This window comes from Anolis carolinensis, chromosome 4 (assembly GCF_035594765.1).
Source record: "Anolis carolinensis isolate JA03-04 chromosome 4, rAnoCar3.1.pri, whole genome shotgun sequence".
NCBI lineage: Eukaryota > Metazoa > Chordata > Lepidosauria > Squamata > Dactyloidae > Anolis > Anolis carolinensis.
Window position 1 is genome coordinate 178,595,507 of NC_085844.1, and position 23,774 is coordinate 178,619,280.

At 39.0% G+C, this 23,774-nt stretch overlaps 3 protein-coding genes across 9 annotated transcripts in view; all 3 read right to left on the bottom strand.

Annotated features, from left to right (window-relative positions):
• elavl4 (ELAV like RNA binding protein 4) overlaps positions 1–23,774 on the bottom strand; it is a 128,773-nt gene that overhangs the window by 36,421 nt on the left and 68,578 nt on the right. The window lies entirely within an intron of this gene.
• LOC134298666 (uncharacterized) lies at positions 16,524–19,079 on the bottom strand. The gene has a single exon (XM_062979623.1). The coding sequence runs from the start codon at positions 19,077–19,079 to the stop codon at positions 16,539–16,541; it is 2,541 nt and encodes an 846-aa protein (XP_062835693.1). The 3' UTR covers positions 16,524–16,538.
• LOC134298664 (uncharacterized) lies at positions 19,196–22,448 on the bottom strand. Its single transcript, XM_062979622.1, has one exon. It carries the CDS (start codon positions 21,741–21,743, stop codon positions 19,203–19,205), a length of 2,541 nt encoding a protein of 846 aa, XP_062835692.1. The 5' UTR covers positions 21,744–22,448; the 3' UTR covers positions 19,196–19,202.

Genomic DNA, 23,774 nt, shown 5'->3' on the forward strand with positions numbered 1-23,774 from the left:
ATCTGTCCATGGTGCCATCGTCCCTAATTGGATTACTAAAATATGTTACATTTTTTTGGAAGCATGGTTGTGTCCAGCATGATGGTTAAGTGGGTGGTGATAATGTATAACTGTGACCAAAATCAATTTGTCCTAGAACGGGCAGTTCTATTCCCCCAAATTCTTACAACAAATGAAAGCCAAGTATGGCTAAAATAATTCTTCAAAAAAATATCTGGAGGAAGAGATGACTATCACCACAAAATCCAGAAAAAACACCCAAAAAGTGGTTCCTTTAAAGTCACCCTAACTACTGTTTACAGGCCTGTAAAACCAAGGGCCATAAAAACATTTAAAACATTATTTATTTATTACCACACTTGTACCCAGCCCTTCTCACCCCAAAGGGAACTCAGAGAGGTCTTACAAAGGCAGCGTTTTGATGCCACACATACACATATCGATAACTAAACAACGCATTACAATCCAAAATAATTTAAAATATCAACATTAAAACATCAATTAATATATACTAGTTTTATAGGAATTTGGCATTCTAAAGCCGGAAAATGACTTCAGATTTTTGCCATCAAGTACAGTAGATTTTAACAACCTGAATTGACATTTCTAAGTTGCAAGATCTGACTGAATTAAATTAGTATTGTTGTTATTATTATCATTATTACTATAATTTATTTATATCGCACCAGCAATGTGTATGGTCTTTACAAGTAAAACAATAAAAAACAGTGGATTCTGACAAAGGCATATAATCTACTACACAGACAATATGCACACACACACACACACAAAGGGAAGGAATTTTATTTATATATATATATATATATATATATATATATATATATATATATATATAAAAAATACTGTATAGGTAATTCTAAAAAAACCTCAGGATAAAAAAATTAACATATACCGACCAATGGATGGTTAATACATTATATTATATTACTAAAATATAATACAACTGAAATTAGTATTTGTGAAGTAACTATGTGGTATGACATTTTTATTCTCTTTATCCCAATTCATCACCCCAAAACACATTTACAAAACTACAATATTAAAAAAGTGAAATAGTTAAATAAATCTGTCTTTGGTTCATTTAATCCCTGCCTTCATGCTGCTCTCCTTCCATTTTCTCTGAGTAAAACTCTAATGTATAAGATTTTTGGGGACAGGGTATTGTACTTGACATAAATTCACACTCACTGTGATATCCATCACTAACATCAACATAAATCCACCACTAACATAAACAAATATGCAGGTTAGTAAGAATTAGCTATTGTACCAGACAGGGAATGCACGGAGTTGCTTTCTTCAGTATTTTTCATTAAAATGGTATAATAGTTCATTCACTTTTAGTATAACATTGCCAGCTTTATAATGCTGCTGCCACCTCATCTTGATCATTTTGTTGACTGCAGTACCATATTTGATACACATGACAGCACAAAGTAGGTCAGGCAAGGAGTGTGATGAAACTTGAGGCAAGACAGGCTGACATGCTGCAGAGGTTGAACCGGAGTCCATTTGACAGCAATTAATTGACAATTTTAGTCAAATTTCTGATCTTGGGGCCTAGGTTAAATAAACATTCAGACAGACATGGAAGAAGATGCAAAATTCCAGAGTATTTTTCCACTGCAGAAAAATAACTGGCAAATGAGAATGTTTATTAAACAATTCTGAGGGGGGCGGGTCACTCAAAATGTTCATGCTATTCAGATAATGGTCATGGGCCCCGCTTCTAAACATGTCTTCTGGCAGATGACCAGTTGCAGCCTTTTTTATTTGAAGTCCCATTGATAGTGCTACTAAAGAGAGTAGGGCTATCATAAGAAGAAGGCTTTTCACTCAAACAAAAAGAAAGGGGTGGGGACCTGCGGTTTCCAAGTGCAAAGACTGCCATTAGGAAACGAAGCCAAGTGCTGCAAATGTGCCTGGTTTTGGAATGTCAATCACAGCTTTGCCTGGAAATAGCTTGGTAGGAAATAAATAATGTGAACATGCAATGGAATAAAAGACTCAGTCTCTTAAGTTTTTAAAATTTCCATATGACTTGTGACAATTGTTACAATCTCAAAGAAACACATCATATACCATGAAATACCATGTAAATGTGTTGCAATATGCATGGAGAAACTATCTTGCAAATAATAATAATAATAATAATAATAATAATAATAATAATAATAATAATAAAACTTTATTTATACTCCGCCACCATCTCCCCACGGGGACTCAGGGCGGCTTACATGGGGCAACGGCCCAAACAACATAAGGACAAAATATAAACAACATAGTACAAATCACAATATAAAAAAAGATAAAACAGTAATATAATATATCAATTAAAACAACAATACAGGATAAAAATTACATTTAAAACACATAAATGGTAAGACCGTGATAAATACAGGATAATTAAAAACCCTCTGGGGCTGATTAATTAATTACTGTATCTCCAAAGGCCTGCCGAAACATCCAAGTCTTCAGTTGTTTCCTGAAGGAAGATAGAGAGGGAGCCATCCTAATCTCCATGTGAGGGCTTGTATGATACAAAAATAGCCACATATATTGTGAAACTATTAATATTAAAAGGGTTTACAGATGAGGTCCAGGAGAAAATACTAAATGGATAAATAAATCTATTAACCTATACATGGAGAGGAGGAACATAAATTATTTAACAAAAATGGGGGGGGGGCATGGTTAGCTTAAAGCTCACATGCAAATCTCTATTCTCAATGTTTTGGAAACTGTGCCAAATCGTAACACCTAGTAGCATGTGCATTCTCAAAACCATACAGTCTTAAAAATGTGTTCATTTGCCTTATGTTACCAACCAGGAAAATAATGTTTACCTGTTTTCATATTCCACTTCACTTACACAGCTACAGTGAAGTGAACAGACGTAGTATTGCCAGTTGTATAGCTATTCCTAGACTATTTTCCTTGATGTTAACAAGCCAAGGCTGCAATACTGTAAATACTAAATCCCACTAAATTAGTCTTCCTGCTGAGTAAACATGCTCTGAATATCTTAATATCTAATAACTCAGAAAGGATCACCAGTTCATCTTGAAATACTAGTCTGATACTGCAGCTGACATATGGCTGTATAGTACAGCCATATTTCTGCTGCAGTATCAGACTAGTATTTCAAGATGAACTGGTGATCCTGGGAAGAGGCCTGGGAAGCCTTTGATGATAACCGCATGGACAAAAAAGTAAGATAGTTTAACCCTACGATCTTGCCAGGTCTCAACTATTCCTTTTTTCATTATACACACTATAAAAAGCAGGAAATAAAGTGCAACCTATTCAGCACAGAAAGCAATAAGAAAGCATTAGAAGCTGTGCTGTGGTTACATGTTCAACCCTGGTGCAACCACTATCTTATGATAGAATTCTGGATATGAGGAACAGATTATCTAATTCGCAAGATTTCAGAATATGCAGTAACTGAAAATAGATACTCTCCCTATCCCTCACAGCGATAATATGTTAAAGAATCTTCCTAAATATGCAGCATATCATACATCTGAACATACTAAAATCAGCATATATATACACCTGAACCATCTACATCTATCTGAAACCATTCTTCTTTGTTATACTGGGATGTAATCATGGGTCACATAGATTGAGGGTGGGATTTCAGTAAGAGCTCTCTCTTTTGAGTTGCTTCTGTCATTATCCTTAAATTTTATAGGCATCTCAGCCGGATTTAGGCATCATCTGATGGAACAAACAAACTGCTTTCAGATGTTAAACATAGTAAGCTTTCAGAAGAAAAGTGTTTGAAGGTAAGGGTTTTCTTTTCCTATCCCATCCTGCATTGGCTATGTAGAAACCTATAGCTGAATCACTATAAAGATTTATTAGTTTCATCTACCTTCTTGTTTAATTACAATGGGACTAGCCTTCAAACATAAGATCTATGGGAGGACAAAAGCAACACAACATTGATAGTTCAGCAGTAATTTGTACAAAAGTAGTTCATCATACAAGCATAAATGATAAAGAGTTGTATGTACAAATTGTCATTGAGAAGTAACAAAATGAACAACATTAAACAGTGTTGGGAAATGCTACACTAGATGAGCAGGATATTTTACAAGGCAGAATAAGGATTGCCAATGCAAAAGTAAACATGAGGTAAGCACTTGGTCTGGGATCCTACAGGCTCCACTAGAGTAGTTATGTTAATGGTGGGAAGCAAAGGTGGTTGCAGTGGCAGCAAGACACGCAACATGAAAGGTGAATGAATGCTGCCACCCCCAAAGTGCCTTTTTATCAAATGTCTGCCTTCCCAGAAAGGAGAAGGGTGTCCCTGGAAACAGGGCAGCATAGGAGGGCTGTCTTGGACAAGTGCCTGTTCCATACTGCCTTATGATAACGATACCCCTTCTTCTCCCAGAAGCCCTTTAATGAACAGGTGAGTTCCTTCTCTCCACTCTACTCTCTTCTCCTTGTGAAAACCCACAGAAATTGCAATCACTTGCAAACAGGCTGCTATGTTAGCATATTTACTGAATCTTGGCCATGGTCCTCTTAAATCCATTCAGTGCTAGCACTCATTCACTGATAGAATCTAACAGAATCCCTGGCAATCAGTTGAATTTATAATTTTATTCTTCAACAAGCCTCCTTGTATGCAAATACAAACACAATACACTATTTGTATACAGATATTAATATTTGTGCCCAACATAAATCAAAAGAATCCACCAGTAAGAAATTTCACCTATCTCTAATACAACTATGGTCATATGAATACTCAGAGATAAAAAGATGCAGATATGCACTGTGATAGATCATTATGTTAATTAATGCCACAGACTGGACTTGCTTACAATTTACCCTCCATCCACCTGCACTTTTCTTTAGCCTCTGACTGACATCTAGCCTGGGGCAAGAAAACACACCTCGCCCTTTCTTGGTCCTATTACTTCTTTATTAACCATCCAACTTTGGAGAGGCCTATATTTTTTAATTCACAAGGATGGGCTAACTGTGAAAGGTACTCTCTTCTAGCGCCCTACATCAGTAAACAGAATATGTGGCACTATGATCACAGGGTGAGGCATGCGTGAGAAATTAATTTCAGTTCATTTTTATCTGAATTTTCTCAACATTCACAAAATCAAAATGTGTGATAAAAGAACAGATGACTTCCCCATCTCCTACACAAGGGAGGAAGTTTTTGTTTCAAATGAAAAGATGCCAAAATGTACGAAAACTGAATGCGATCGTAAAAAAAAAAAAATGATGGGTTTACTTACACCTAAAATGGGCATATCTTTTAAAGCCTTTAAATTTCCTGGCTTGGGAGAGATTGGGTCAACATTAAATAACCTTTACTTGGATCTTAAAACAAGAGAGGTTTTTTTGGTCATTCCCCCTTCCTAATTTTTGAAAGGGAAACGATGATTATGGTGTTCTGAGCATATACAGATTAATACAACACAGGAATTCAAGTTATTAGCTGGGAAGAAATGTGTAAACGAATAAACATGACCATTCATGCTCAGAAGTCTTATATCTGATTATGTTTGCATATAATTCCACCATGCCCTTTTTTGTTTGTTTCTCGTCATCAATGATCTATCTGTCAGGGAAACTGACTTCAACAGCTCTCAAAATTACCTCATTCTTGTCTTGGTTGGCAGTTTTCTGTTGTCCCGCCCACACTTTGAGAACACCACTGGTCCATAAGATACCAAGCCAAGTTTTAAGATTTGATGCTCTCTGGCAAAATGCTCCTGTTGTGCCACATGTTCTCAAAGTCTGGAAAATACATTTGCCATACTGTTGATCATAATGTGAAATATCTGTGCCCTGTTATTCATTAGGCAGAGTAGATTTTTATATTTTGTTGTTTTTAAAAATGTTTACTAATTCTACCCCAACCTAAAATCTGCTGATACTGAGTGGACTAGAACATCATAAATACAACCAGTTGTTAGGTTTTCAAAATAAATATCCACCAAATCACCACTTTGGCACTCAATACAAATACTAATGAATGAGGAAAGTATTTCATAACAGGAAGGGGAATGATGGGATGAAGCAAAAGGAACAATTCAGATTAACACAATTTAAAAATACGTCTGGGGAAAAATGGAAAACCATGGAGTCTAATAAATTCAGTTGACATTAGTGAGAAATTAAGGAAGCAACTACAGACCTGGTATTCTAAGAATGTGCTGAACTCCCATCATCACCAAATTAGCAAGGTTGAATTATGTTATCTCCACTCAGATTTATCTGTCACCACATAGCCTAGGCACCCTTTCACATTTCACAACTACTTGTATTCCACTTTAACTGCCATGGCGCCATTGTATAGAATCCTGGGATCTGTAGCTTTGTGAGGCTTTAGCAGCACTCTCTGGCAGCCAGTGCAGTAAATAATACCTCATGCACCTGCAAATCCCAGAATGGAGTTATGTCTGTGAAAGTAGCATTAAAGTGCTATAATAGTGTAGCATGGAAGAGCTCTAAGATTGGAACATAATGGCGAGTCTTCTCAGCCTCTCTCTCTTACTGTAACTCGCTCTCTGGAATCAAATGATTCCAACAAAGAGGAGTCAGATGCCCAAAAATGTACATCTTCTGATGATAGTGGTCTTTCCGAATCTGGGGAGCTGGAGGTTGAGGCAATGGGGGGCCCTGCTTCAAAGCAGACTATTAGAAGACCATGAGAATTATGAAGACATGCCACTACCCTTTTCTAAACGGTGTAGAGATTATGACAGAATCAGTAGCTGTTAAACAGTAGATTGCTGATTAATTGAGGACCTGGTACTTTGAAGATAGCTGCCCATAAATCTCCCAGCAGCTTATTTGCTCCTTACTGCATCAGGACAAATGACTTACTATAACAATTCCTAGACCAGATGACAACTGCTTTCTTGTTTCATCTTTCATCTTGGTGGATAATCTATGACTGATTTGGGCTGAATTAACTACTTGACAGCTGTTGCAGACAACTCTCTACCCTCAAAATTTCTGCTGGGTTAGTTCTGGATGAGGAGTGGAGTTTCTCCATCTGTTGACTTCTCTAGTTGGCTCTTTTTATTTACTCATTCTCCTCATGATCCCTTTCCTCTCCTTCAAATCTGCCACAGTCTAGAAATGGCCGACAAAAAAGCTTCGGTCCTCAGAAATCCCTATGGCAAACACATATTCTGCTCCAGGCACCCTGCGAGAAGTGTTACAGATCCACATCTTCCCTCAACCAAAGGACTGCATTCCGTAAGTTAAGGAATAGGTACTGGCTTACAGAATCCAGTAGATTCCCTTTGTGATAAAACGCCTTTGAAAATACTTGAGTGAAAGTACCTTTCTGTCTTCAACAGGAAAAACTGAGCTTGCGGAAGATGCTTTTGACCATGTGCTGGAAAAGCTTTTAATGGAGCAGATATCTAGTAAGCCAGTGAAAGATTCCCTCTCATGATAGGCTTAAAGTAGTTTCACAGAAAAAGAACAAAGAAACTACAATATATAATATAAAATCAAAAAGATAGAAGTGTTTTATATTCAGGCTAGAGGTTGCTGCAGAAATGTCCCATTTCAAAAAACTAAAATTCTACTAATAAGTTGTTCAGAAAGGCAATATATTAGATTATTGCCAGCCATACATTCAATGAAACTAATTAATGAGATGTCTACTTCTTAACTCTCCCTTCCCCGTGTATGTAAACAAACATTTTGTCTTAACACAAATAAGTAAATAGACACGCATGTAAAAAGATTCAAGTAATTATTTTATTTTCAATTAGATTCTGCCTTCAAAATCACTGAAGCACTTACATTTTCAAATACGTATTTTCTTGACTGCACAAGTAATAAAGTACAATGACACATGAGGAAGACTATGAATGACTCTGCTGAATAGATAGCTTGTATGTGTATGCTCATAATGTGGAGTCATTTTAAAAGTCAAATCCAAGTTCAAAAGGCTGAATAAAAACTGTGGGCTTGAGATGTCAAGTTAACTGACCAGTCTTTACTTTTGACCGTGCTTAAATGTCTAGTATTCCATTTACATTGTCCTTTACATTTCCCTTCTACGCAGGTTTCCTTAAATTAATAATCTCTGGATGTGTCATATCAAAATGCTGATCATACCTAGCTCAACATGAAAAACAAATCTTGATGGTGCTAAATTTGGGGAAGGTGGCAACGGACATAATTTTAAAGAACTTGTGTCTACTCTGCTGATTAAGTCACATTTCTTGGCCATGATGTTGTTTTTAATAGCAAATGTATCTAAGTCATTGATCAACAAGTGAGTTGGTCAAAGCCAGGATCCAGGACCCATGTACTTGGGCCAACCCCATTTACAGTTGTAACCAGTAAAGTTGTGCCCTTCCTTTTGTTCACAAGTAATGTTGTATGCGTGTTCTTTATCATGTGGCAAAACTTGCACTGAAAACACAATTTGTGTCTATTCAATTATTTAGGTCGCATTCCTAGTTATCCTTGAAACTGTAAGTAACTCAAATAACAGGACATGGCTGTATTCAATAGCAATTATTACCAAGGGTATAGTATCCCAATCGTGGGTAGGGAAGACTGATAGGAGTAGAGGCCATCCCTTCCATAAACTATGTTCATGATTTGAAACCATACAATTCCATAAAGCTATGTTCCTCAATGAGAAAACTGTGGAAGTAGCTTGCACCATTATACTATATATTGAGTATGTCTGTGTTTTGATGAGCGAGCTGTGAACAGCTTCATCAGTATGCTGAAAGCAGAACTTCAACATATGCCCCTGAATCAAATGACTTCCTTCTATCTTATTACACTTTTCATGCACAACTTGAAAAGTTACTTTTAAGAAAGAAGGTAATGACATGCTGGAGCCATCTGTAATTCAGCAGTGGTAGGATACTGCTTGGGTCCCAGAGTATCATATCATTGTAGCATGTTTTAAAATCTATTTTATGTTAAGCAATTTTCTAAACTGTAAGGCAATATCTGTAAGGCCATTGCTACTCTATAAGGCCACTGCTACTTTAGATAGGCAAGCTCCTGCAGAAATTATCAGACAATAGTATTTACAATAGGCACTCTACACATATCCAGAAGTCTGAGAAAAGAGTAGCAAGACTTTATAGATGTTTTATGAAATAAAACCATAGAACCATAGATCCAATACCAGTCTAAGAAAGTCCTTCCACAGAAAAATCCAGTTTGTTACTGACCCCTTCCATTTTCTTAGGATCATACTTGATTCTAATAGTAATGCAAACTTTTTGTGATTACCGTGTTTTTTCCTCTTGCTAGCAAGGTGTCCTCAGAGGTATGCGCTTCAACAATAAAGGTTTGCAGGTACTTACCTTTCAATGACCTTCTCATCATAAAGAAAAGGAGACTATATGAAAGACAGCCAGATGGGAAGAAACATGAGTTGTGACAGTCAGGCATCTTTCTACACTTGAGAGAACATTTTCCTAAATATGTGCTAAATGTATTATCTAGTTTGGCCTTTAGAGTGGAGCCCATTTTGTTGTTGCTACTGTCAAACAATGATGAGCCTCAAATTCTTGTTGATTTGCTACAATCACTCAGTCACGTTTTCCTCCCACCTATTTTATCTATCTTATCTGACATAAAGCTCAGAGAAGGAGGGACTGTGGTCCTTCAGAAGACAGAAGTTTCTGAATTACTGTAATCCTCATACTTATTTGTTACTATTTTAGAAAACAGAGGCTTTAAAATTCCTCTATTATATAGCATCACTACTTCATTTTTTGAACTGGATAAATGTCAGTCAGTACATTTAGGCTGGTGCTAATGTAAATGCAAGAGAGAGAAAGGTTTTTTTTATATCTATATACCTTCTTTTAATAACATACTTATTCTTATGAATGCACCAGAGCTATATCTAATTACCACTCTGCAAAGGTGAATGTTTAAATGCTTCAGTAAATGTGTATTGTAAAGGGAAACAAACAAAAACTCCTGGTATCTATAGAAATCTAATTTACAAAACTTAAAGGGATGGCATGCCTGTACCAGGCAAAACAGTTATTCGTCTGAAAGAGATTCAGGCTTCTGTTTTCTAATTATTGTAATCCCTGAAAAGAGGGTAGCATGAAAGCTTATCATCCTTATTACAAAATAATACAGTCAGATCTGATTATGTTTGGATTTGATTTAAAATGTTTTCTCTAGGAATCTCTACGTGCTCCAGTGCAATTCTATCGTCAACTTTCAGTAGAAGTTGACTACAGTAATGCTGGAGAACATAGAGATCCCCAGAGAAAACACTTCTCTATGAATCAATCAGTCCTCCAGTGCAATTCTGTAGTCAATTTCTAGTAGAGTCTTACTAGAGTACCCAGAGATTCTTAGAAATGTGTTCTTTCATGTAAAAAACTCCGCAACAATTATTTGCAGTTTTTCAGTTTCACTGAGGTCCTGTGTTCCTAATCCCAGCAACTGTGGAGAGCTGACTGTATTTATTATTTATTATAAAACAACAATTTTCTGCTCATTCAAATGAAATATATAATGAAGGAAGGAGTTGGGTAAGCCTGGCAATCAGAGCTCAGGTAATGCTGTGAAACAGGGTCTAGAGGGAAAAAGAATACAAAACTGAAACTGAGAAGGTAAATAGGGGGGAATGCATAGAGAGAGATAGGAGAAAGCTGTAATAGAGATAGGACAATCAGTTGGGGAAGAACTGAATAGAGTTTTGGAAACTGCAAATGATTAAACAGTTCAAGGGATCATGGGTGATCTAACTCTGAATTAGCAAATTTTTATGTGTTTACTCTTTTTTACAATTGACTGTTCCTACTATGTTTTGATAGAGAGTATGTCCACAGAACAATACTCCCGTTGCCACAATAAATCTACAAAACAACACTTAAATTGATCCATATCAGCTTGAGGGCCAAGATTTCAGGGAGGGATCTTGAAGGGAAGGGGACAAGGTCGGTGATAGAAGCTCAGGGGTTTGGAACTGCAAAAAAAAAAAGTAGAGAAGAGATCAGTCGCAAAAAAAATGAACTATAAAACAGTTCAAGGGCTTACCCATTCTGCCTTTAAAAAGCTGACCAGCTTAAGTAGCGGTCATAACAACAGAATGCTTCCAGAGATTACTTCTTTCTCAGAGCCCAGGGAAAACAGTACAAGATTAACCAGAAGTCTAACAGGAGTTTCAACTATGCTAGGGGCAAGGAAAATAAGGTATGTACCCAAAGCTTCTGGAACTCCTCTCCCCACATGAGTTCAACCAGTTTAGAACCCAAACAACACCAACATTAAATATAGCTTGTTGCTAGCATTCCACAGTGAGCCCTGACAACACAAAACTTCCCTTCCCTGGTACATCCTTAGTAGCATCAATATTTTAACTTAAGTGAAGCGAGAAAGCTCAAGAGCAAACATGCAAGTGGATTGATACTATGTGCAAGCAGATGAGAACAGAAATTTACCTGGTCCATGCTAACAGAAGCAGAGGTCAAGGAGAGCAAGAGGACAATCAATTGATAAATTAAAAGCCCTGCAATGCATTTATAAGAAGCAGAGGGGAAGAAAAAGGGATATTCTCTAAGATAAAAACATGCCTCCTTCAGCAGTGATGCAGCACTGCCATATGGCAGCATTTCCCAAAGGCATCCTCCAATTTTTGAATGGGTTAGGGACCACAGGTCTGTTAAAAAGTGGAAATGGTTGAAAAACCGATTCTAGTCTTATATTTAATATAATATAGAAGTACTATATGAATATTGTACCATAAGTACACATATTGTACAGTACTGTATCAAAGATGTACTGCACACAATTTCTACAATGCATCATGAACACAAATGCATGAACACAGACTGAATGAAAAAGATGACATCAAGTCAACTGAGAGAGCAAAGAGCAGACCATGGATTGAAAGTATGGCTCAGGGTTACAATTTAGAATGGTCGAAAGAGCAGGTAATCAAAAAACGAGTCATCAAAATGTGAGGAATACGTATACAGGCTAGTACCCTGTTTCCCCGAAAATAAGACATCCCCGGAAAATAAGACCTAGTAGAAGTTTTGCTGAATTGCTAAATATAAGGCCTCCCCTGAAAGTAAGACCTAGCAAAGTTTTTGTTTGGAAGCATGCCCACTGAACAGAACACCAGAGCATGCAAGATCGGTAAATGTACATACCAGTTGTACATGGAAATAATGACAAGAAATTCTTGATAGGATTCAGTTTGTCTGGTTATGCTGGTTTGTGATGACAAATACTGTACAGTATATAATAAATGTTCATTTTTTTAGTTCAGCGATAAATGTGAATTCTTCTTCATGGAAAAATAAGACATCCCCTGAAAATAAGACCTAGCACATCTTTGGGAGCAAAAATTAATATAAGACACTGTCTTATTTTCGGGGAAACACAGTATCCTGTCTTTTCTGATGCAAAGGTTAGGCATGAATTAACTAGGGAACAGGCTGATACAAATATTGTTGTTTATTCCTAACTTCCTAACCTTACATGAAATCTTAAAACTTCCTTGCCTTTGCCTTGATCACCTAATCTGGATGAGGGCAGTGCAACAAATTAATCTGAATACAGGAAGGAAGTCCTCCTACTATTATTTACAGGGGGAGTTGTAGTAGGGAAAAGGAACTGATGTAGCTCCTTCTGCCATGTCAGATTCTTGTTCTGGCTTGGCTATGATCATGTATTTGCTTCATAGGGGCAAGGACTCTAAAATTTCATTAGAAATAACTTTACACTTTATGAGATAGAATTTTGTGCAGCCCAATATAAGGGCTTAGGCCAGTGTGGTGCTTTAGTTTGAGTTTTAGACTAGAACTCTGGGGCCCCTTCTACATTGCCATATAATATTATCGAAGCAGTTGATCCATATTACCTGAGTTGAACTGTATTACATATGTCTATACTGCCATATAATCCAGTTCAAAGCAAATAATTTGGATTTTATATGGCAATGTAGAAGGGGCCTGGGAGACCAGGATTCCAATAAACTTATCAATATCCACTGGTAGGCTTGGCATCATGTTACAATATCCCAAGCTCAGAGGAAGGCAAAAGCAAACCCTCTCTGAAAAATCTTGCCAAAACTCCCCTCATAAATTCTTCTGAAGGTCGCCATAATCTGAAACAACTTGAAGGCACACAACATGCCTATAAAACCCACATTGACAGCCATGGATAGCATGATCCTCCATTCCTGTTCCCAGTTTCACCCATCTAACTACCTTCTATAAGTCTCTTCCTGTAAGGTATGAATTTCCTCTCCCACCAATATCCAGAGTAAGTAAGCAAAGTAACAATGAAAGAAAAATAAATGCCTTAAAATATAAATGCTCTAAAATAAACAGAAATAAAAATTCTGATTAACAACTGAAATGAGTACTTAGGAATGGTGTATTTCAAAGCAAAAGCAAGCCTTCCTTTTTCCACTATATTCTTTATGCAAATTAATCACTCCCTTTCTCCAAGAGAGAATTCCCTGTACGTAGGATAGAGCACGGGAGTCCCTGGTGGCGTAATGGGTTAAACCACTGAGATGCTGAAGTTGCTGACCGAAAGGTTGGCAGTTTGAATCTGGGGAGGGGGTGTGCTCCCGCTGTTAGCCCCAGCTTCTGCCAACCTAGCAGTTCAAAAACATGCAAATGTGCGAGAAGGTAATGGCGTTCCATTCAGTCATGCCGGCCACATGACCTTGGAGATGTCTATGGATAATGCCAGCTCTTCAGCTTAGAAATGGAGATGAGCACCAACCCCCAGAGTCGGACACGACTAGACTTACTGTCAGGAAAAAACCTTTACCTTTTAAGGAAGAGCACTTCGGTCAGGACACACGTATAAAGCAAAAAATATCAAACAGAGTATCAAAACATCAATATTTTTGTGAGGATCTTGACAACTGGACCAAATAGGGTTTAATAATACTGATTCTATTTGCACATTAAAGGTAAAGGTTTGCACGTTCGGAATGGTAAAACTCCAAGCCATGAGTCTTACGTAAAAACATCAATGTTGCACTACAAAAAATACAAGACCCAACATTATATAACAAACCCACATATGGCTGCAGCCTGCTCAAATTTCTTTTGCCGCTGCATATCATTTGAGAGGTGCATGACTTTCAATCAGACAAAAACTATACTCATAGCACGGATTGCTTCATTGTGTTGATTGTAACAAGGTGCAATATGTTGCATTTTTTATACATTTTATTAAAAAACAATATAAACAGCTGAAGACATTTTTCCTTAGGAAGCTGTGCCGTTTCCTGTGGATAATAAAAAAGTGGATGTAGGTTCATAATGCAAACTAAAGTTTCTTGCTCTGTTCTTAAAACTCTGCAGTTTTATTATGTGCTGGGAACACATTATGTTGTGACATTTTCCTTCTGACTTAGGTTTTTTTGATGGGTCAGAAACTTCAAATTCAATCCCAAGTCAGAAAACTACCAAATTTCTATTCCGTCCCTATAAGCTTCATGCATTAAGATAGTAATATAAATAAAATAAATAAGAAAAAATAATCGCAGCCCTATGGAGATTGGCCTGAAAAAGGAAAATCCTCATTGTTTAAGCTATTTAGAATGGGACAGAAGTTATTCATCTGAAACATCTTAACCACAACCTTCCTGATCTTCTTCAGATCCAAGATAGAACCCAATTCAGAAAAGCACTCTAATAACCGCTTATCCAATGCCTAGTGTTCTACAGCTGACATTTCTAGATGGTGCTCCATGGCACTGGAGATCCTAGAGTGCTCTTCTAGATTGCTTGAACATGGAGATACACTATTCAAGATGACATGGGAAACTCTATGAAAGAGCTTTCTCTTTCTCACCATTTTCAGGATCCAAATGTCTGCAGGTCCTCACTAATTGTGAGGAGGCGGGGGTGGGGAGGGGAACAGGCAGGGAAGGTCAGCAGATTCATATTCATATCTCATCTTTCTCCCAGTGGTAGCAGATGTGCTGCTTGCATCTGATTAAAACAGTTAGAATTAAGGTGGCAGTAAGTTATAATATTAAGACACAATTAAGCAGATCATTATTAAAATTAAAACATATTCTTAAAATCCATTTAAAAGTACCACACTTCCCATGGAAAATTCCTTTATATCTCTTCATGGCTTGAATCTCTCATATGGTTGTCCCTGCTTTCACTGTGAGAATGTGAACATTTTGCTTGCCCCCTAATGTTCCTAGCCTTGGGACAATGTTGTGGAAGAAAAATTACAATTTTATGTGACCATGTTGCATTAAAACAATTAAATTAAATTAAATTAAATTAGCAGTATAAATGCTGTCATAGTAGCTAAGCTGGGTGTTTTTTCAGAATACAATTAGGTTTCTTTGGGTAACTGTCACTAAAAGGATATATACTGAATATTTCACACACACTATACCATTTGCTTGAAAAGGCATGGAAAGATAATTTTAATGAAAATTACACTCGGCCCACATATTTATTTATTTTTTTAATTTACAGCATTTATACCCTGCCTTTCTCACCCGAGGGGACTCAGGGCGGCTTGAAATTGTCTAGAATTCACTCAATTCAAAATACCAGGAAGTAGGGGCAGATATCCTACAGAAAACTATTTTAGGAAAAGCCACAATATCTATTAGTAGAACTGCAGAGATAGTTTAGAAAAAAGTATTGTTGGCTATTAAAAATTGAGTTTAATTATTATATGTACTCTTATATACGTCTAGAAAATTTAGTAAAAAAATGTGACCCAAAAAACCTTGATAGACTTATGTATGGGTCAGTATAATTATGCTATCTAAACTTTCATTTAAAAAAAGGAACCATTCCCTTATCTGAAGTACTTGGCAAGTACTTGTCTGTTCTCCTGGACTCTCTCAGTATGGTGCCCCTTCTGGTTCTTTTCAATGACTAGACAGGGTTGGGCTCCCCCTTGAAATAGTGCTGGTGCTTTTCCTTCTCTGTAGAATAACCTTTGACCTATCTACGGCTTATATCCATGTGGCCTCTAAAATCTGCCCTTGACTTTTAAATGAGTTGACTTACACAGAAGTATATATGGTAGGGTTTTCTAGGACCACATTCATTGCTAAATTGTATGTTTTGCTATCCAAAATAGGGTTGGGCAGTTTGTGAAATGATGAGATTGCTATGCTCACCACCATGCCCAAACTCTGTTCAAGTAACCTGTCAGAACCAGTTCAGCTTACTGGGGATAGCAGGAAAAGGAAGACAGCAGTGTACAACCAAATGCTTCCTGAAAATTTGGGAAGATTTTCTGAAACCGGAGATTGACAGAAGATTCCTTTCTCTGAGAAAGATAATTCTGACATCGGGTTGTTGTATGTCTTTCGGGCTGTGTGGCCATGTTCCAGAAGCATTCTCTCCTGACGTTTCGCCCACATCTATGGCAGGCATCCTCAGAGGTTGTGAGGTATGGAGAAAACTAAGCAAAGAGGTTAATATATATCTGTGGAAAGTCTAGGGTGAGAGAGGTCAGTGTGAATGTGTAGTTAATCACTTAAATTAGCATTGAAAAGCTTATCTGCTGTCTTCTTCCTGCCTCTGGGGCATCCTTTGTTTAGAGTCGTTAACTGCCCTTGGTTGATTCATGTCTGGAAACCCTCTGTTTTTCGAGTATTGCTTTTTATTTACTGTTCTGATTTTTGAGTTTTGTAATACTGGTAGCCAGATTTTGTTCATTTTCATGGTTTCTTCCTTTCTGTTGAAGTTGTCCACATGCTTGTGGATTTCAATGGCTTCTCTGTGTAGTCTGACATGATAGTTGTTAGAATGGTCCAGCATTTTTGTGTTCTCAAATAGTATTCTGTGTCCAGGCTGGTTCATCAAATGCTCTGCTATGGCTGATTTCTCTGGTTGAATTAGTCTGCAGTGCCTTTCATGTTCTTTGACTCTTGTTTGGGCGCTGCGTTTGGTGGTCCCTATGTAGACTTGTCCACAGCTGCATGGTATCCGGTAGACTCCTGCAGAAGAGAGAGGATCCCTCTTGTCCTTCGCTGACCGTAGCATTTGTTGGATTTTCTTCGTGGGTCTGTAGATAGTTTGTAGGTTGTGCTTCTTCATCAGCTTCCCTATGCGGTCAGTAGTTCCCTTGATGTATGGTAAGAACACCTTTCCTCTGGGTGGATCTTTGTCTTGACTCTCCTGGCTTGTTCTTGGCCTTGCAGCTCTTCTGATGTCTGTGGTGGAGTATCCATTGGCCTGTAGAGCCCAGTTTAGGTGGTTGAGTTCACCTTGGAGGAGGTGAGGTTCGCAGATTCTTTGTGCACGGTCTGTCAGGGCTTTGATTGTGCTCCTTTTTTGACTTGGGTGATGGTTGGAGTTTTTATGAAGGTATCTATCTGTGTGTGTAGGTTTTCTGTAAACTGTGTGGCCCAATTGTTGATTGGGTTTGCGGATGACCAGAACATCTAGAAATGGCAGTTTTCCTTCCTTTTCTTTTTCCATGGTGAATTGGATGTTTGGGTGGATGCTGTTAAGATGGTCCAGGAACTTGCTGAGTTCTTCCTCTCCATGGCTCCAAATTGTGAAGGTGTCATCTACGTATCTGAACCAAACAGTTGGCTTTTTTGGTGCTGTTTCTAGGGCCTGTTTTTCAAAGTATTCCATATAGAAATTTGCTACTACTGGGCTGAGAGGGCTCCCCATGGCCACTCCATCCTTCTGTTCATAGAATCCAGTGTCCCACTGAAAGTAGCTAGTGGTGAGGCAATGGTGAAACAGGGCTGTGATGTCTTCTGGGAAGTTTTGTTTGATTAGTGTGAGGGTGTCAGCTACTGGGACTTTGGTAAAAAGGGACACCACATCAAAGCTGATCAGGATGTCCTTGGTGCTTAGATTGAGGTTGCTGATCTTTTCTATAAAGTGTGTAGAGTCCTTGATATAATGTGCAGTGAGCCCAATGTGGGTTTGTAGCTGTGTAGCCAGAAATTTTGCCAGGTTGTAAGTCGGCGATCCAATGGCACTTACAATGGGTCTGAGTGGGATGGAGTCCTTGTGGATTTTGGGGAGTCCGTAAAGCCTGGGTGGGAGGGCTTCTGATTTGCACAGCTGTTGGCGTATGTCAAAGTTAATGGAGGAGTTCTTGATTAGAGTGTTCGTTTTTCTGGTGATTTTGTTAGTGGGGTCTTGTTTCAGTTTCTTGTAAATTGTGGGATCTAGAAGTTGTCTGATTTTTTCTTTGTATTGTTTTGTTTCCATGATTACTGTGGCATTCCCCTTGTCAGCTGGAAGAATGATGATTTCAGGATCTGAGTTGAGATCTTTGATGGCCTGTCTTTCTTTTCTCGTTATGTTGCTGGGGGGGAGTTTTGCATTTCTCAGGATCCTTGCTGTTTCCATTCTTACTTCCTCTGCTTCTTCCTCAGGGAGCTGGTAAATTGCTGATTCAACATTGGCAATGATGTTTTCTACTGGGATCCTGGTGGTGGTGACTGCAAAATTTCCTCCTTTTTCTAGAATGGATACTTGGTCTTCAGTGAGTTGTCTGTCTGTCAGGTTGATGATGGTCCGTGATTTATCCAGTTCTGGCTTTGGCTGTTGCTTACGGCATTTGTCAAATTTTTGTTTTTGTCTCTTGGTGTGGAGAACCATGTCTTTCTCCATTTTCTTGTAGGTAAGGCTGTCTATTTTATCCCAGTCCTGGGTATTCATCTTTTGGCTGATGTTGATGTGGAGGTGCAGCAGTTCTTTGTCTGTGTTTGCGAGTTCTTTACGGATGGTGTGGATTCTCTCTCTCAAGAGGTTGCGTTCCAGGCGGTTGTAAATGCGATGAGCCTGTGGTGTTTTGAAGGTCCTTTTGGCTGCAAGAAATTGTGGGATGGTATCTGTGTCTCTGCAGCGTAGAAGGAAGGTCAGGGAGCACAGCAGATGTGCTTTCCTGGTCCTTAGTTTTTCCAATCTCCGTGTGTCTTGGAACAATTTCTCCCCGTAGAGATGTTCAATGTGTTGTCGAAGGCTTTCATGGCCGGGATCACAGGGTTGTTGTATGTCTTTCGGGCTGTGTGGCCATGTTCCAGAAGCATTCTCTCCTGACGTTTCGCCCACATCTATGGCAGGCATCCTCAGAGGTTGTGAGGTATGGAGAAAACTAAGCAAAGAGGTTAATATATATCTGTGGAAAGTCTAGGGTGAGAGAGGTCAGTGTGAATGTGTAGTTAATCACTTAAATTAGCATTGAAAAGCTTATCTGCTGTCTTCTTCCTGCCTCTGGGGCATCCTTTGTTTAGAGTCGTTAACTGCCCTTGGTTGATTCATGTCTGGAAACCCTCTGTTTTTCGAGTATTGCTTTTTATTTACTGTTCTGATTTTTGAGTTTTGTAATACTGGTAGCCAGATTTTGTTCATTTTCATGGTTTCTTCCTTTCTGTTGAAGTTGTCCACATGCTTGTGGATTTCAATGGCTTCTCTGTGTAGTCTGACATGATAGTTGTTAGAATGGTCCAGCATTTTTGTGTTCTCAAATAGTATTCTGTGTCCAGGCTGGTTCATCAAATGCTCTGCTATGGCTGATTTCTCTGGTTGAATTAGTCTGCAGTGCCTTTCATGTTCTTTGACTCTTGTTTGGGCGCTGCGTTTGGTGGTCCCTATGTAGACTTGTCCACAGCTGCATGGTATCCGGTAGACTCCTGCAGAAGAGAGAGGATCCCTCTTGTCCTTCGCTGACCGTAGCATTTGTTGGATTTTCTTCGTGGGTCTGTAGATAGTTTGTAGGTTGTGCTTCTTCATCAGCTTCCCTATGCGGTCAGTAGTTCCCTTGATGTATGGTAAGAACACCTTTCCTCTGGGTGGATCTTTGTCTTGACTCTCCTGGCTTGTTCTTGGCCTTGCAGCTCTTCTGATGTCTGTGGTGGAGTATCCATTGGCCTGTAGAGCCCAGTTTAGGTGGTTGAGTTCACCTTGGAGGAGGTGAGGTTCGCAGATTCTTTGTGCACGGTCTGTCAGGGCTTTGATTGTGCTCCTTTTTTGACTTGGGTGATGGTTGGAGTTTTTATGAAGGTATCTATCTGTGTGTGTAGGTTTTCTGTAAACTGTGTGGCCCAATTGTTGATTGGGTTTGCGGATGACCAGAACATCTAGAAATGGCAGTTTTCCTTCCTTTTCTTTTTCCATGGTGAATTGGATGTTTGGGTGGATGCTGTTAAGATGGTCCAGGAACTTGCTGAGTTCTTCCTCTCCATGGCTCCAAATTGTGAAGGTGTCATCTACGTATCTGAACCAAACAGTTGGCTTTTTTGGTGCTGTTTCTAGGGCCTGTTTTTCAAAGTATTCCATATAGAAATTTGCTACTACTGGGCTGAGAGGGCTCCCCATGGCCACTCCATCCTTCTGTTCATAGAATCCAGTGTCCCACTGAAAGTAGCTAGTGGTGAGGCAATGGTGAAACAGGGCTGTGATGTCTTCTGGGAAGTTTTGTTTGATTAGTGTGAGGGTGTCAGCTACTGGGACTTTGGTAAAAAGGGACACCACATCAAAGCTGATCAGGATGTCCTTGGTGCTTAGATTGAGGTTGCTGATCTTTTCTATAAAGTGTGTAGAGTCCTTGATATAATGTGCAGTGAGCCCAATGTGGGTTTGTAGCTGTGTAGCCAGAAATTTTGCCAGGTTGTAAGTCGGCGATCCAATGGCACTTACAATGGGTCTGAGTGGGATGGAGTCCTTGTGGATTTTGGGGAGTCCGTAAAGCCTGGGTGGGAGGGCTTCTGATTTGCACAGCTGTTGGCGTATGTCAAAGTTAATGGAGGAGTTCTTGATTAGAGTGTTCGTTTTTCTGGTGATTTTGTTAGTGGGGTCTTGTTTCAGTTTCTTGTAAATTGTGGGATCTAGAAGTTGTCTGATTTTTTCTTTGTATTGTTTTGTTTCCATGATTACTGTGGCATTCCCCTTGTCAGCTGGAAGAATGATGATTTCAGGATCTGAGTTGAGATCTTTGATGGCCTGTCTTTCTTTTCTCGTTATGTTGCTGGGGGGGAGTTTTGCATTTCTCAGGATCCTTGCTGTTTCCATTCTTACTTCCTCTGCTTCTTCCTCAGGGAGCTGGTAAATTGCTGATTCAACATTGGCAATGATGTTTTCTACTGGGATCCTGGTGGTGGTGACTGCAAAATTTCCTCCTTTTTCTAGAATGGATACTTGGTCTTCAGTGAGTTGTCTGTCTGTCAGGTTGATGATGGTCCGTGATTTATCCAGTTCTGGCTTTGGCTGTTGCTTACGGCATTTGTCAAATTTTTGTTTTTGTCTCTTGGTGTGGAGAACCATGTCTTTCTCCATTTTCTTGTAGGTAAGGCTGTCTATTTTATCCCAGTCCTGGGTATTCATCTTTTGGCTGATGTTGATGTGGAGGTGCAGCAGTTCTTTGTCTGTGTTTGCGAGTTCTTTACGGATGGTGTGGATTCTCTCTCTCAAGAGGTTGCGTTCCAGGCGGTTGTAAATGCGATGAGCCTGTGGTGTTTTGAAGGTCCTTTTGGCTGCAAGAAATTGTGGGATGGTATCTGTGTCTCTGCAGCGTAGAAGGAAGGTCAGGGAGCACAGCAGATGTGCTTTCCTGGTCCTTAGTTTTTCCAATCTCCGTGTGTCTTGGAACAATTTCTCCCCGTAGAGATGTTCAATGTGTTGTCGAAGGCTTTCATGGCCGGGATCACAGGGTTGTTGTATGTCTTTCGGGCTGTGTGGCCATGTTCCAGAAGCATTCTCTCCTGACGTTTCGCCCACATCTATGGCAGGCATCCTCAGAGGTTGTGAGGTATGGAGAAAACTAAGCAAAGAGGTTAATATATATCTGTGGAAAGTCTAGGGTGAGAGAGGTCAGTGTGAATGTGTAGTTAATCACTTAAATTAGCATTGAAAAGCTTATCTGCTGTCTTCTTCCTGCCTCTGGGGCATCCTTTGTTTAGAGTCGTTAACTGCCCTTGGTTGATTCATGTCTGGAAACCCTCTGTTTTTCGAGTATTGCTTTTTATTTACTGTTCTGATTTTTGAGTTTTGTAATACTGGTAGCCAGATTTTGTTCATTTTCATGGTTTCTTCCTTTCTGTTGAAGTTGTCCACATGCTTGTGGATTTCAATGGCTTCTCTGTGTAGTCTGACATGATAGTTGTTAGAATGGTCCAGCATTTTTGTGTTCTCAAATAGTATTCTGTGTCCAGGCTGGTTCATCAAATGCTCTGCTATGGCTGATTTCTCTGGTTGAATTAGTCTGCAGTGCCTTTCATGTTCTTTGACTCTTGTTTGGGCGCTGCGTTTGGTGGTCCCTATGTAGACTTGTCCACAGCTGCATGGTATCCGGTAGACTCCTGCAGAAGAGAGAGGATCCCTCTTGTCCTTCGCTGACCGTAGCATTTGTTGGATTTTCTTCGTGGGTCTGTAGATAGTTTGTAGGTTGTGCTTCTTCATCAGCTTCCCTATGCGGTCAGTAGTTCCCTTGATGTATGGTAAGAACACCTTTCCTCTGGGTGGATCTTTGTCTTGACTCTCCTGGCTTGTTCTTGGCCTTGCAGCTCTTCTGATGTCTGTGGTGGAGTATCCATTGGCCTGTAGAGCCCAGTTTAGGTGGTTGAGTTCACCTTGGAGGAGGTGAGGTTCGCAGATTCTTTGTGCACGGTCTGTCAGGGCTTTGATTGTGCTCCTTTTTTGACTTGGGTGATGGTTGGAGTTTTTATGAAGGTATCTATCTGTGTGTGTAGGTTTTCTGTAAACTGTGTGGCCCAATTGTTGATTGTTCTGACATCTTTTGTCTGTTCCTTGGGAGAGGAGGGGCGCAACGCTATGTATATAAGATTGTATCCCGTGGATACTTGAACTTTTTTTTATTTTTGCATTAATTTCTTTAGAAAACAACCTAAGCTACAACCCTTTGTCTGAAGTAAGGAATAGGGATCTACAGATATTGCTGGACTGCATGCCTCAACCGAAACAGCTATAACAGCAAATTTTTAGGGTGATGGTAGGACAATACTGGGGATGGTGCAGATGTTCCCTATATCTGTTCTACAGGATGTTGCCTACTTTGCATGTTCATATTGTGTGGTGTTCTTTGGGTAACCACAAGTTCTAGTATTATAAGACTGGAAAAAGGGCATATCTGTGCCACTCATTCTTTTACATGCAGCCATCATATTCGTCCTTGATCATGCAATTCTGTACATTGTTTACTCAGAAATAACACTTGTTATATCTCCTACTATGTCAGAAAAAATAGCGATGAATCACATGCTATCTTATATTTTTACCAAAATATAGCCAGTCCTTTTGGTTTTCCTTGCAGGAAACTTGACCCAATACTGATTTTATTATTATTGTCAGCTTTCACACAATTTTCTAATTACTTCCTATTTCTACGAATGTTCTTCTCCCTTAACCTCAAAAGGAAAATTGACATGTTTCGACAGGAAAAAAGATTTTCTTTTCCAGTGGGATACACAGAATACAAAGTAAACTATAGGGACAATGTTTCCTGCCCTACCCTCCATTTCTTGAGCAGATTTGGAAACTATATTGTATGGCAGTTTTAGTACTGGCCTCTTTTAACTTTAGAAATTATTTGGGGGGCACTAATTAGGGGAATATTTTATTCATCATTTGAGAGAAACTATTCACTAATTTTCTTTTAATTTTTTTTCCAGGAAAAATTGAATTCTCTCTCTCTCTCTCCCCCCCCCCCCCCCCCCCCGTGTTCACATCTCTAAATCTTATTTTCAAACTACAGGATACTTCATAACAATCCCTAACTTGAAATTTGCCTGTGTCGTCACATGTGAA